The following is a 13,082-nucleotide window of genomic DNA, read 5'->3' as shown; positions in this document are numbered from 1 at the left end:
AAGCGTCGGACGCGGCCCGGCGCCGAGCCATGGTGAGTCCAGCGTCGCAGCCCCCTGGGTCCCCTTGGCCTTAGCGCAGCCCGCTCCGGGCCCCCAGTCCCCAGCCTGGTGCCTCCCGATCCTGCCTCGGACTGTTCGGCGCTCCTGGGACTCTCCTCCCTCCCATCCCCCCTTCTTCGATTTGTCTGTCCGTCTGCCCGACTGTTTAGCTCTGTCCCCACCGACTATTGCCCTCACCCTTTCTTCCTCCTCTCCTCCGCCTCTTCCCCCATCCTCCCTTGAGTCTCTCCCCTAATCCACACACCTCCCCGCTCCCCGCCCTCCTCTGTCCTGACCTGTGCCTTTCTTTCCTGGAGCTTCCCTCCCCCTCCTGGTCCCAGCTCCTTACCCGCGGGAGACCCCTGCGGGTTGGTCCTGCAGTGTCCCTGGAAGAGGCCCGGCCCCTCGGGTCATGAGAACTGACCTGCATGGAACTACCATTTTCCATCCCTGTCCCCAACCCGGTGAGGCAGGCCCACCCATCCGGCCCTGGGGGACCGGCCACAGCTGTGGCTGGGCCGGGTCCAGGGGCATGGCCAAAGAGGGAAATTCCCGCAGAGAAAAAGGGCTGCCTCAGGGTAGTTGGGGGTGCTTGAGGGGAGCTCACAGAACCAGGGGGCGTGACACTGCCAGAGCCGACCGGAGTTTGTGGGGGAGGGAAGTGCCCCAGAGCTCTTGCTGCAGGGAACTGAAGGGCTGCCTCAGGGCACTCTTGCTGCAGAGAGGGGGGAACACGAGCCGGAGCTCCCTGCAGGGAGTAGGGGACCCTGGTAGAAGCAACTTGGGGCGCTGGAAGCTGGAGGGTACCGCTAAGGAGAAGCCCACACCAATAGGAGTGAACACTGCCCTGAAACTTTCACTGCAGAGTACTCTGAAGCATCGCTGCAAGAGTGGACACTGCCAGAGAGAGCGCCCACTGCAAAGAGGGCGGGGGCATGGCCAAGGGGGCGCTCGCTGCAGAGTGAAGGAGGGGGAGAGGCCTTGCCAGGGGGAGCTCACCGCAGGGAGTGGAGGAGGGGCAGGGGCACTACTGGGGCCGCCCCTCTACGGAGGGAAGGGCACCCTCTGGCAGGGAGGCTGGAGGAAAAAGAAAGAGGAACTGGGCCAGGGAGAGCTGACTCAGTCTCTCTGGTCTCCTCTCTGGTCCCCGCCGGCAGGAGGCTGGGTCGCCGTGCTCCCGCCCGCCGCCTCCCTCCCCAGAACCCTCCTCCCCTCCTGCCGCTGCTGTTTCCTGTGGCTGAGACTCGAGCTCAGCCATGAGCTCACCGCCCCTAATGGGTTGCAGCTGCCTCGCTGCTCAAGCCCTAGCTCCGCACTCCCGGCCTTGGAGCAGACGGCCCCACTCTGCCTCACCCCCGCCCATCTCCACCTTCCCCCAACCCACGCGTACTGCGTCCGCCTGGTCCCGGAACACTGGGGGGTCTGTCTGCTCGCCCACACACCTTGGGGCCGGGTCTGCGCGCTGACGCGCTGAATGTCCCCGTCTCTGGAGTGGTTGCCCTAACTTCCCAGACGGTCCAGACAAACTGGATGGAGGAGCTCAGAGAAAAATAAGCTATTTTGTTTTACGGCAAAGGCAAGACATGGGGGTAGGGCAGGTAGAGACCAAGGTAAAGGCTGCATTGAGTCTCCCCTTCCCCATTTACTGCAAAAAAAAGAAAAAAAAATCCAGTAAAAGGAACTTCAAAGACTGTCTTGAAAGAGAAGTTTGCAAAGGAATAGCCCAAGGGATGGTTGTTTAGGTTACCGGATGGAGGAAGATGTCTCATTGACTCACTTAGGGAGGGGAGTCTGGATGAAGCAGGGCTGAGTCTTTTTGAGACTCCTAGGGGAGATTGGCAGAGAGAGGTCCCACTGGAATCAGAAAAGAGCAGCTCTAATGCATACCATTAAGGCCTCCTCCTCCCTTCCCACAAGTTCCTTTTGTGACTTTTTTCTCTTTCAACTGCCCCCACCCGGTTCTTTGTAACCCAATCCCACATGCTCTAGGATTGGGTGATTGCTTCAGAGCCACTGTGGGAGAGGGAAGAGGGATGCTAGAAAGACCTAAGACAGTCATAGTCTTTCCATCCTCCTCTTTTCACCAAATGACCATCTCTCCTTCACCAAATGATCATCTCTAGGACATAATTGTGGGTGATGGCACCTCCACTTAAGATGGGGAGCTCTGGATGGTGGGTCTTATGAGAAGGGATTTGCAGGATGGCTCACACCCTCAAGTTCTCAGCCATAAGCTCAGTCCCCTGATAGCCCAGAAGCCTGTCTTTTCTCTCCTGGGAAAGGTCTATGCAGTCACCCCAACTCACGAGCACCCGGAACAGCCCTGATCAGGGGCATTCACAACAAATTCTCTCTGGATCTCCAAAGCCAAGGTCTCAGAACTTGAGTGTTGAGTGCCCTGCCACGCTTGTGCACTCTGGCCCAGCCCCACTCCCATTCTGGACTCATCAGCCAGCATTTCCTGAGTGCTCACTTTTTGCACACATTGTACAATGGGGGCCTTGGAGAACACAGCCACCCCCAGACCAGTGCAGCTCCCAAGGAGCTGCGATTGGGTGATCTCTAGGGATCTGTAGCCTGGTCCTATCTCTACAGGAGCCTGAGCCAGTGGAGGACTGTGTGCAGAGCACTCTCGCCGCCCTGTATCCACCCTTTGAAGCAACAGCCCCCACCCTGTTGGGCCAGGTGTTCCAGGTGGTGGAGAGGACTTATCGGGAGGACGCACTGAGGTACACGCTGGACTTCCTGGTACCAGCCAAGCACCTGCTTGCCAAGGTCCAGCAGGAAGCCTGTGTGAGTGGCCGTGCATCACTATTCTGCCTTCCCCAAGATCCACTGCCACACTCTTCAGACTAGCCAGGCTGACTAATTCCCCCACTAACCTGGAGATACAGCCTCCCCTAATACTGATCTCTCCAGAGTCACTTAAGCCTCGTTCTCTGACCTCCCACAAACTTTGACCTTCACAGGCACTGACCATTCAGACACTAACACACACACACACACATTCATCTTCCCCAAATTCATCTTGACCCCTGAGAAATACTGACCCCCAAAGACCCTAACTCTCAAGACCCAATTCCAGACATTTTCACCCCCTCATGTGAATTTCTCAAGATACTAACTCCCCCGTACATGAGTCAACAGAGATCCTTCATTTCTACAGATATAAAGACTTCTAAGAGTCTTTAACTTCTCCAAGACAATGGCATCTGCTGACCATGTCTTGGTAATGATTCAGTTCTTACCCTCCCACACACGGAACTAGCTTCCTAGAGAAGCTTCCTGCCACTAGGAGACCAATCAGTCCCAATCCCTTCCTCCCTGCCACCTGAATACCCCAAATCTCCCCTCCTGCTCTCCTGAGAGTGTAATCTTCCAGGCATAGGGCTCTTCCTGCCTAGGGTGGGCCCATTCTAACTGCCTTCTTCTGCTGGCTTCTTCAGCAGAGGCCTGAGTGCAGCCTCCCATCTCTCTCCCCAGGCCCAATACAGTGGATTCCTCTTCTTCCATGAGGGGTGGCCGCTCTGCCTGCATGAACAGGTGGTGGTGCAGCTAGCAGCCTTACCCTGGCAACTGCTGCGCCCAGGAGACTTCTATCTGCAAGTGGTGCCCTCAGCTGCCCAAGCACCACGACTAGCACTCAAGTGTCTGGCCCCTGGGGGTGGGCGGGTGCAGGAGATTCCTGTGCCCAATGAGGCCTGTGCCTACCTATTCACACCTGAGTGGCTACAAGGCATCAACAAGGACCGGCCAACAGGTCGCCTCAGTACCTGCCTACTGTCTGCGCCCTCAGGGATTCAGCGGCTGCCCTGGGCTGAGCTCATCTGCCCACGATTTGTGCACAAAGAGGGCCTCATGGTCGGACATCAGCCAAGTACGCTGCCCCCAGAACTGCCCTCTGGACCTCCAGGGCTTCCCAGCCCTCCACTTCCTGAGGAGGCGCTGGGTACCCGGAGTCCTGGGGATGGGCACAATGCCCCTGTGGAAGGACCTGAGGGCGAGTACGTGGAGCTGTTGGAAGTGACACTGCCTGTGAGGGGGAGCCCAGCAGATGCTGAAGGCTCCCCGGGCCTCTCCAGAGTACGGACAGTACCCACTCGCAAGGGTGCTGGAGGGAAGGGCCGCCACCGGAGACACCGGGCGTGGGTGCACCAGAAGGGCCTGGGACCTCGGGACCAGGATGGAGCACGCCCACCCGGCGAGGGGAGCAGCACTGGAGCCTCCCCTGAGTCTCCCTCAGGAGCTGAGGCTGTCCCAGAGGCAGTAGTCTTAGAGGTGTCTGAGCCCCCAGCAGAGGCCGTGGGAGAAGCCTCTGAATCTTGCCCCCTGAGGCCAGGGGAGCTTAGAGGAGGAGGAGGAGGTGGCCAGGGGGCTGAAGGACCACCTGGTACCCCTCGGAGAACAGGCAAAGGAAACAGAAGAAAGAAGCGAGCTGCAGGCAGAGGGGCTCTTAGTCGAGGAGGGGACAGTGCCCCACTGAGCCCTGGGGACAAGGAAGAGGCCAGCCACCAAGAAGCCCTTGGCAATCTGCCCTCACCAAGTGAGCACAAGCTTTCAGAATGCAGCCTGGTTAAGGAGGAATATGAAGGCTCAGGGAAGCCAGAATCTGAGCCCAAAGAGTTCAAAACAGCAGGCGAAAAAGAGCCTCAGCCCTCTGAAGCCTGTGGGCCTACAGAAGAGAGTGCCAGAGAGAGAGAGCAGGAGGGGCCAGGCCTGGTGTGTGTGGCAGGTGAGATGACACTGAGTGAGGTTCATGGGGCGAGGGCCAAAGCAGGTCGGGCCTACGGGAGGGGGCAGGATGAGGAGCAGGGTTACGCTGGGAGCAGAACAACCAGAACCATCTTAACTTCAGTCCCATTTTTCTGTCTGTGTCTGTGCAGGACACGCAGGCCCAGAAGGCCTCCTGTCTGACACTCCAACACCTCTGCTGGAGACTGTGCAGGAAGGAAAAGGGGACAGCATTCCAGAAGAGGCCCTTCCAGTCTCCATCTCTGATGACCCTGATGTGGCTTGGGACTTGATGGCATCTGGATTCCTCATCCTGACAGGTCAGTGGGCATCAGTGGGTGAAGGGAAAAAGGATTGGGAAAGAGAAGCAATTGGGTGGGCTTGGGGACTGGGGGAGGCAGGGTGGAAGGGAGGTAGGCTTGGACTGCTCCCAGCCAGGACAGCCTGGCCGTTTTGTGTCTTCAGGAGGGGTGGACCAGAGTGGGCGAGCTCTGCTGACCATTACCCCACCGTGCCCTCCTGAGGAGCCCCCACCCTCCCGAGACATGCTGAACACAACTCTTCATTACCTCCACTCACTGCTCAGGTAACCGAGGCCCAGTCCTGGCACCCTGGACACTAACCTCCTGGTTCATGAGGACCCTCACCTCCTTCTTCTCAGGACACTGACCTTCTGACCTCTAAGGACACCTACTTCTTCAGCCTTCAGATTTCAAGTCATTGACCTTTGGTCTTACTGACCCTGACCTCCAGCTTCATATCTTCATTGATCCTCAAAAGCAACACTGTTGACTTTCACTGTCTTCCAACACTACCAAGATCATCAGGACATTGGTTCACTTAATCAACAAATACTTATTGAGCACTGAGTACCTATTAGGCACCATACTATAGGCTGACATTGAATGCATGCCATTCCAGAACAGAATTCTGAACTTTCCGGACCTTTAATCCCTTGGCCTAGTAGCCATATGAATATAGACTCCCAACTGCTAGGCCACTTCCTCCTGTACACGCATCCCAGAATTTGGCCCTTTGCCCATTTCTTCCCAAATGCACCAGCAACTAATTTCTCCTGAGGACTATTAACTAAATACAGACCCTGTATGTCTGCCTTGCTTTATCTGCTATCCCCCAAAACACACACACAGCAGCCTTCTTGACTCTTCCTGCTCCCACAGGCCTGATCTACAGACACTGGGGCTCTCCGTCCTGCTGGACCTTCGCCAGGCACCTTCACTGCCTCCAGCACTCATTACTGTCTTGAGCCAACTTCAGGTAACCACCCCTTGAACAGGCAGTTCCCCTGGATCCTAACTCTTCACTAGTGGCCAGTCCAGGACACCCAATTGCCCAGTTTAGGGTTACTCTTCTCTGCCCTTAGGACTCAGGAGATCCTCCCCTCATTCAGCGGCTGCTGATTCTCACTCATGATGACCTTCCAACTGAACTCTGTGGATTTCAGGTTTGAGCCCTTCATTCCTACCTAGTTTCCCATCAGTAGTGGAGAAAGGAGAAGAAGCTGGCTGGAGCCCCAGGCTGGTTTCTGAGTCCTTGGGTGCCCAGGAAGAAACCCCTGCCTTACCCTCTACAGGGTGCTGAGGTGCTGTCAGAGAATGATCTGAAAAGAGTGACCAAGCCAGAGGAGCTGCAGTGGGAGTTAGGAGGTCACAGAGACCCCTCTCCCAGTCACTGGGTAGAGATACACCAGGTAAGCTTCCCCTCTAACACCTAGCGTGCTGGGAGCCAGGAATGACCCAGCTGAAGACATTCTAGGAGAGATGCCAGGTCCAGGACATACCATGGGGTTGCAAAAAAGTGGTTTCCATTCCATTCAATTCAACAAGTATTTATGGCTCCCAAATGATGAGGAAAACATGTGCACTGCGCCATGGTCTACTGGGGAGATGGGAGGAGTATGTTAAATTATTATTATAATTACTATTTTTAGACAGTCTCGCTCTGTCACCCAGGCTGGAGTGCAGTGGTTCGATCACAGCTTACTACATCCTCCACCCTCCGGACTCAAGCGATCCTCCCACATCAACCTCTTGAGTAGCTGCAGCTACAGGCATGTGCCACCACACCCAGCTAATTTTTGTATTTTTTTTTTTTTTTAGTAGAGATGGGGTTTTGCCATGTTGCCCAGGCTGGTCTCAAACTCCTAGACTCCAGTGATCCACCCGTCTCAGCCTCTCAAAGTGCTAAGATTACAGGCATGAACTACCGTGCCCAACCAAATAAATTATTAATATGACATTAAGTAGTACATGATTTTTGGTGGGAGATAAATCATGAAACAAGTAGAGAAGAGTGCAAGATAGTGTCATTGGGTTTCTGGAAAGCACTGAGTCAAAAGGCTGATTCTTGTTCCAAATTACTTTACCTCACTTGCAGAAATAGTGCCCTTTCTGTACCCGCTCCTTGCACCAACATCCAGGCCTCGGGATCCTCATCAGTGAAGTGTAACAATCACAGTGTAATTGCTAAAGGTCCTTCCAGCACTTATCTCATGTAATTCTATGAATATAAGTGTTGTGAGTATTCAAGAAAAGAGAAATAAACATGATCTGAGCTGAGTATGAAAGAGGGGTCTGTAGATGGTCTCTAAGCTTCGCCTTTAGTGTCAAAGGGGAAATTGATATGAATAGGCAGAGAGAGGGGGTTTGACAGGGTGAAGCCCCACTGAAGACAGAGAGAAAGGAAGGTCACAGTTACCAAGCTGTACAATGTGCCAGGCCCATGCTAGTTGCTAAACTGGCATCATCTCCTTAAAAATCACAGAAGCCTTTCTTATCCTGACTTTACAGTTGAGGAACTGAAGTTCAGGAAGGTTTCTGGACCTGCTCAACATCATACAATTAGTTAGCAACAAAGTCAGGGACTGAATTCAGCATTGTCTCCATAAAAGTCTCTGGGGCTACCTCACCCCAACCCTAGGGCTTAAGTTCCTTCTTAAACTCTAATCCTCAACTCCATCCCTGCGTGTGGGTTTCAGGAAGTGGTAAGGCTATGCCGCCTGTGCCAAGGTGTGCTGGGCTCAGTACGGCAGGCCATTGAGGAACTGGAGGGAGCAGCAGAGCCAGAGGAAGAGGTATGAAATGAGATGGGACAGTGGGGGGATGGGATTGGGATGGGGCTGGGGTGGAGATTCTCTGGTAGAACCCCAACTGGCAACTGCTCCCTATCCCCAGGAGGCAGTGGGAATGCCCAAGCCCCTGCAGAAGGTCCTGGCAGATCCCCGGCTGACGGCACTGCAGAGGGATGGGGGGGCCATCCTGATGAGGCTGCGCTCCACTCACAGCAGCAAGTACGAGGGATGGGTGTGCGGGGGCAGGTGGAAGTGGGAGGTGGAGACACAGCCGAAGGCTGCCAACAAACCTTAGCTGCCAGACCATTCTTACTGTGCATATATCTGGGCAAGATACCACGCTTTTACACTTACTATCTCATAACCCTCACAGCATCCTTGTGTGCCATTTACTATTACAAATGAGGATTTGGAGGATCAGAAATGTTAACTGTCTTGGCCAACATCAGTCAGTAAAGAGTCAGGATTCAAACCAAAGCAGTCAGGGTTCAGCCCATGCTTTTGATCCATGCTGCTATGCAACTTCTCATGTTTGCATCCCTCGGAGGGATGGGAGGACAGAATTGAGGGGCTCAACAAAGGGAATGATTCATTCTTTCCTGCTCCTTCCCCAGACTGGAGGGCCAAGGCCCAGCTACACTGTATCAGGAAGTGGACGAGGCCATTCACCAGCTCGTGCGCCTCTCCAACCTGCACGTGCAGCATCAAGAGCAGCGGCAGTGCCTGCGGCGACTCCAGCAGGTGAGCCAGGACTCCTATGTCCCTCTTCCTTGGCCTGGGAGTATGGCCTCCAGCACCTTTCCCGTTGGTACTTATAGTTGATGGTGTTCTTCTAGCCTGGCTTGGTTGAACGCCCTTCCCTCTCTCCTCACCTTTGTTGGTCAGTGTGAGATTCAACAAGAGAGTGGGAGCATCATAGCACCAGTAAAGAAAAGCCAGGTCTCCCCCTCCCCACTGTTTATGCTTGATCGAAGATGCTGAGAGACTGTGAGAGATGCTCAGCTGCCCTAGGGGCTTCTGAAAAGAGCTGATCAACTCTGGAGTGCCTACCTCCTTAGCTGAAAAATAATAAAAGTCTATTGATACCAGCTCATTAGTTATACTGCCACACATGCACCCTTAACTCCTTATGTGATGTCATCCCTCAGACCTGAGGTCGGAAAGATACCACCTCCCTCCACCTTGGAAGGAGAGAGCATTGAAAGCACCTAAGAGAAACTACAGGCTTCTTTGTGGGGAAGATTCAGGAATAAGGCTGGCTTCTCTGAGCCTTGATTCTTCTCTCCTGGGGTTAAGAGTCCCATAGGGATTTGCTCTCCATTCTACCACGTAAGGTAGAGGGAGCTTTGAAATCTGATTGTTCCTCCTTAGCCCCGAGCATGGTGAGTGGATACCTTATGGACCTGCAGGTGGGCATCAGGGGAAAGTTCATCTCAGGGCCAGTGCTAAAACGGGAGCCGAGACTTTCTATTTCCTAGGATTTCTTCGTATTGGCTTCCTCTGAGCCAATATCCTAGAGATGGGTTGCATCTCCTGTTTGCTTACCTGCTCATTAGCTGTTTCCCCAACTGTTTAAAAACAAGATTTGGAATCTAAAGTGCTCAGCTTGAGTTCTAGTTCTGCCATGTGTAAGATGTTGGACAAGTCATGAAGCTTCTCTGAGTTCCCAAGTCCTCATCTGTAGAATTGGGATAGTAACAATTAACTCACAACGTGGTTAGAAAGATCAAATGAATTCAGCAAAGGACTATAAAAGTGGTTATTGTTGGCACTGGCTATTAGGAACAGTCTCAGACTTCTCATCCTCAGGCTGTCCCACCCCTAGCTTCCAGCCTTTCTTCAGAGGAAAATATTATCATCACTTTTTGGTCAAATATCTCAGAACCAGCATGAGAGTTTGTATAGCCCCATAATACGCAATTAAAGCTGGACACACACACACATACACACACACCCCTTCTGTGCTGTTTCTCCAGGCTTGGTCCCTGCGACCCTTGCCCACCAGTTGCCAAGGCTTAGTGAAAGCCGTCAGTCATCCATATGACCCTCATCCTGCCTTTGGTTCACCCCAGTTTGATGTACTTCACCCTCGGGCATAGCTCTGGAACTTTGACCCGCCTCCCTCAGTACTTTCCACCAGCCCAGCTTCCCACTCATCTGGCACCTTACTGAAGATTTCTTACTCGGTTTTTCACTTGACCCTTGTGGAAACTATTACCATTCACTGTTGTCATTCCCACATTGCAGATGAGATGCAATAGTTCACTCAAGGTTCTACAGATTGGTGTGGTGGGGCTGATGCTGGATCTCAGCCCTTCCTTGCCTTTCTACTCCATGACCCCCTACTCTCCCACCTCAGGTGTTGCAGTGGCTCTCGGGCCCAGGGGAGGAGCAGCTGGCAAGCTTTGCTGTGCCCGGGGACACCTTGTCTGCCCTGCAGGAGACAGAGCTGCGATTCCGGGCTTTCAGTGCTGAGGTCCAGGTGAGAAAGGGCAGGAGGGCAGGTGAGAGGAGGTAGAGGGAGACTACCTAGGAGTGAGGACCAGGTCTGAGAGCAGCCTCCCTTCTCCAGGAGCGCCTGGCCCAGGCACGGGAGGCCCTGGCTCTGGAGGAGAATGCCACCTCCCAGAAGGTGCTGGATATCTTTGAACAGCGGCTGGAGCAGGTTGAGAGTGGCCTCCATCGGGCCCTGCGGCTACAGCGCTTCTTCCAGCAGGTACATGCAGAGCCTTTTCCTTCTGTTCCCCCCATTTCCATTTCTTTACTTCCTTTCTGCCTGGAGAGGCTAATCAAATTGTTAAAAGCAGAGGCTGAGGAGCCCATCTCCTTGGTTTTGACTCTTAGCTCTGCCGCCTGCTTGCTGAATGACCTGGGACAAGATACTAAACCTGACTGTGCCTCCATAGATCTACCTCACAGGGCTGCTGTGGGGATTACATGAGGCAATATATAAAAGCCGTTAGCCCAGAGCCTGCCACTCATAAACACCATATGAGTACTGGTTATTCTTTTATATAGGCTCTTCCATCTCCATACCAACTCCGAGTGACATGGTTAGGCAGTGATGCTGGAACAGTGAGAAAACGGGGAGAGTGATGGGCATTGGGAAGCCACAGGCAAGAGGACAAGGGCTGTCGTTGGGCATCCTTTGTGAGCAACACAGGCCTTTACTCTTTCTCTCCCATCCCCAACCCCTTTGATTTTGTAGGCACATGAATGGGTGGATGAGGGCTTTGCTCGACTGGCAGGAGCTGGGCCGGGTCGGGAGGCTGTGCTGGCTGCACTGGCCCTACGGCGGGCCCCAGAGCCCAGTGCCGGCACCTTCCAGGAGATGCGGGCCCTGGCCCTGGACCTGGGCAACCCAGCAGCCCTGCGAGAATGGGGCCGCTGCCGGGCCCGCTGCCAAGAGCTGGAGAGGAGGATTCAGCAACACCTGGGAGAGGAGGCGAGCCCACGGGGCTACCGACGACGGCGGGCAGACAGTGCCAGCAGTGGAGGGGCCCAGTGGGGCCCCCACAGCCCCTCACCCAGCCTCAGCTCCTTGCTGCTCCCCAGCAGCCCTGGGCCACGGGCAGCCCCATCCCATTGCTCCTTGGCCCCATGTGGAGAGGACTATGAGGAGGAAGGCCCTGAGCTGGCTCCAGAAGCAGAGGGCAGGCCCCCAAGGGCTGTGCTGATTCGAGGCCTGGAGGTCACCAGCACTGAGGTGGTAGACAGGACGTGCTCACCACGGGAACACGTGCTGCTGGGCCGGGCTGGGGGGCCAGACGGACCCTGGGGAGTAGGCACCCCCCGGATGGAGCGCAAGCGAAGCATCAGGTGAGATCCCAGCCCAACTGGTGCCCATGAGGCAGACCCAACTGCCCAGTGGGAAAAGAAGGTGACATTGTTGGGGGTAGTGGCTCCCTCCCACACCTCCTCTGCCACTCCTGTTGTGCCTGCAGTGCCCAGCAGCGTCTGGTGTCTGAGCTGATTGCCTGTGAACAAGATTACGTGGCCACCTTGAGTGAGCCAGTGCCACCCCCTGGGCCTGAGCTGACTCCTGAACTTCGGGGCACTTGGGCTGCTGCCCTGAGTGCCCGGGAAAGGCTTCGCAGCTTCCACCGGACACACTTTCTGCGAGAGCTTCAGGGCTGCGCCACCCACCCCCTACGCATTGGGGCCTGCTTCCTTCGCCATGTGAGTGATCCCCTCAACTTCTTCCAAGTGCTCTCTCTTCTCTGTTCCAGCCTCATCCATCTGTCCCTCTTTCTCAGTACCCACGGCCCTCTCCTCCCATGTATGGTCCATGCCATTGGGGCCCAGCCCTGTTCTGTGGGCACCTCTGCCTCTACTCAGCCTCTGCGTCCCTGCTCTCAAGGGCTGCCTGGACTATGCTCTTTCCACAGGGAGCCCTTCCCTCCCTGGTAGGCAGAGTGCTCCCCGGTGACCCATCCCTCATTTGGGCTACAGAGAGGATGGAGAGGGGGAAGAGAGAGGTTTGTTTGCAGGGACCTCGCTGGAGATACTTTATCTGTTCTTTACTGGCACAGGGGGACCAGTTCAGCCTTTATGCACAGTACGTGAAGCACCGACACAAACTGGAGAATGGTCTGGCTGTGCTGAGTCCCTCAAGCAAGGTAACTTTTTAGCCAATCTTCAGAAGAAAAGTAGAGGGGCCAGGATGAGACCTAAAAACCCACCCCAAAAATCCCACAGGGGAAAAAAGCTTTCCTGGATGTGCCCAGGAACATCACCTACCAATCATCTCCTAGAATTGCCGAGGGTGGGACAAGCACTGGACTGGTGAGGCCAGGTTCTTATCTAGCCCACCTGAGGGACCGGGCAGGACTCCTGATTCGTCTGGGCCTCCATTTCCACATCTGGTAAATGGGGGCAATAGTCACTATAGCCAGCTCACAGGGAGGATCTGAGCAGCAGAAAAGCTCACATCAAAAGACGTACAAGTGACTTTAAAAGTTCAAAGCCAGTGGCCCGGCATGGTGGCTCACGCCTGTAATCCCAGCACTTTGGGAGGCCGAGGCAGGCAGATCATGAGGTCAGGAGATCGAGACCATCCTGGCCAACATAGTGAAACCCCGTCTCTACTAGAAATACAAAAAATAAGCCGGGCGAGGTGGTGGGCACCTGTCCCCAGCTACTCGGGAGTCTGCTTCTTCCCTCTCCCAACTCATCTCCCTCTTCTCCCCTGGCTTCTAGAGAAGATCCAGAACTTGCCTGC

General features: G+C 54.8%; 1 protein-coding gene across 1 annotated transcript in view; it reads left to right on the top strand.

The window, feature by feature from the left end:
• The first annotated feature begins 6 nt into the window (after positions 1-6).
• ARHGEF40 (Rho guanine nucleotide exchange factor (GEF) 40) overlaps positions 7-13,082 on the top strand; it is a 19,628-nt gene continuing 6,552 nt past the window's right edge. The window contains exons 1-16 of the mRNA XM_011930948.1: positions 7-32; positions 2,635-2,832; positions 3,523-4,771; positions 4,923-5,090; positions 5,236-5,356; positions 5,952-6,048; positions 6,155-6,235; positions 6,365-6,481; positions 7,769-7,864; positions 7,965-8,080; positions 8,476-8,602; positions 10,221-10,343; positions 10,434-10,577; positions 11,070-11,680; positions 11,806-12,040; positions 12,394-12,480. Coding sequence (XP_011786338.1) covers positions 30-32; positions 2,635-2,832; positions 3,523-4,771; positions 4,923-5,090; positions 5,236-5,356; positions 5,952-6,048; positions 6,155-6,235; positions 6,365-6,481; positions 7,769-7,864; positions 7,965-8,080; positions 8,476-8,602; positions 10,221-10,343; positions 10,434-10,577; positions 11,070-11,680; positions 11,806-12,040; positions 12,394-12,480 — 3,573 coding nt within the window. The 5' untranslated portion in view covers positions 7-29. The remainder of the gene's footprint in view (positions 33-2,634; positions 2,833-3,522; positions 4,772-4,922; positions 5,091-5,235; positions 5,357-5,951; positions 6,049-6,154; positions 6,236-6,364; positions 6,482-7,768; positions 7,865-7,964; positions 8,081-8,475; positions 8,603-10,220; positions 10,344-10,433; positions 10,578-11,069; positions 11,681-11,805; positions 12,041-12,393; positions 12,481-13,082) is intronic.

The sequence above is a fragment of the Colobus angolensis genome, unplaced genomic scaffold (assembly GCF_000951035.1).
Source record: "Colobus angolensis palliatus isolate OR3802 unplaced genomic scaffold, Cang.pa_1.0 Scaffold88, whole genome shotgun sequence".
Taxonomy (NCBI): domain Eukaryota; kingdom Metazoa; phylum Chordata; class Mammalia; order Primates; family Cercopithecidae; genus Colobus; species Colobus angolensis.
The sequence above is the reverse complement of the archived record's forward strand: the minus strand, read 5'-3'. Positions and strand labels throughout refer to the sequence as shown.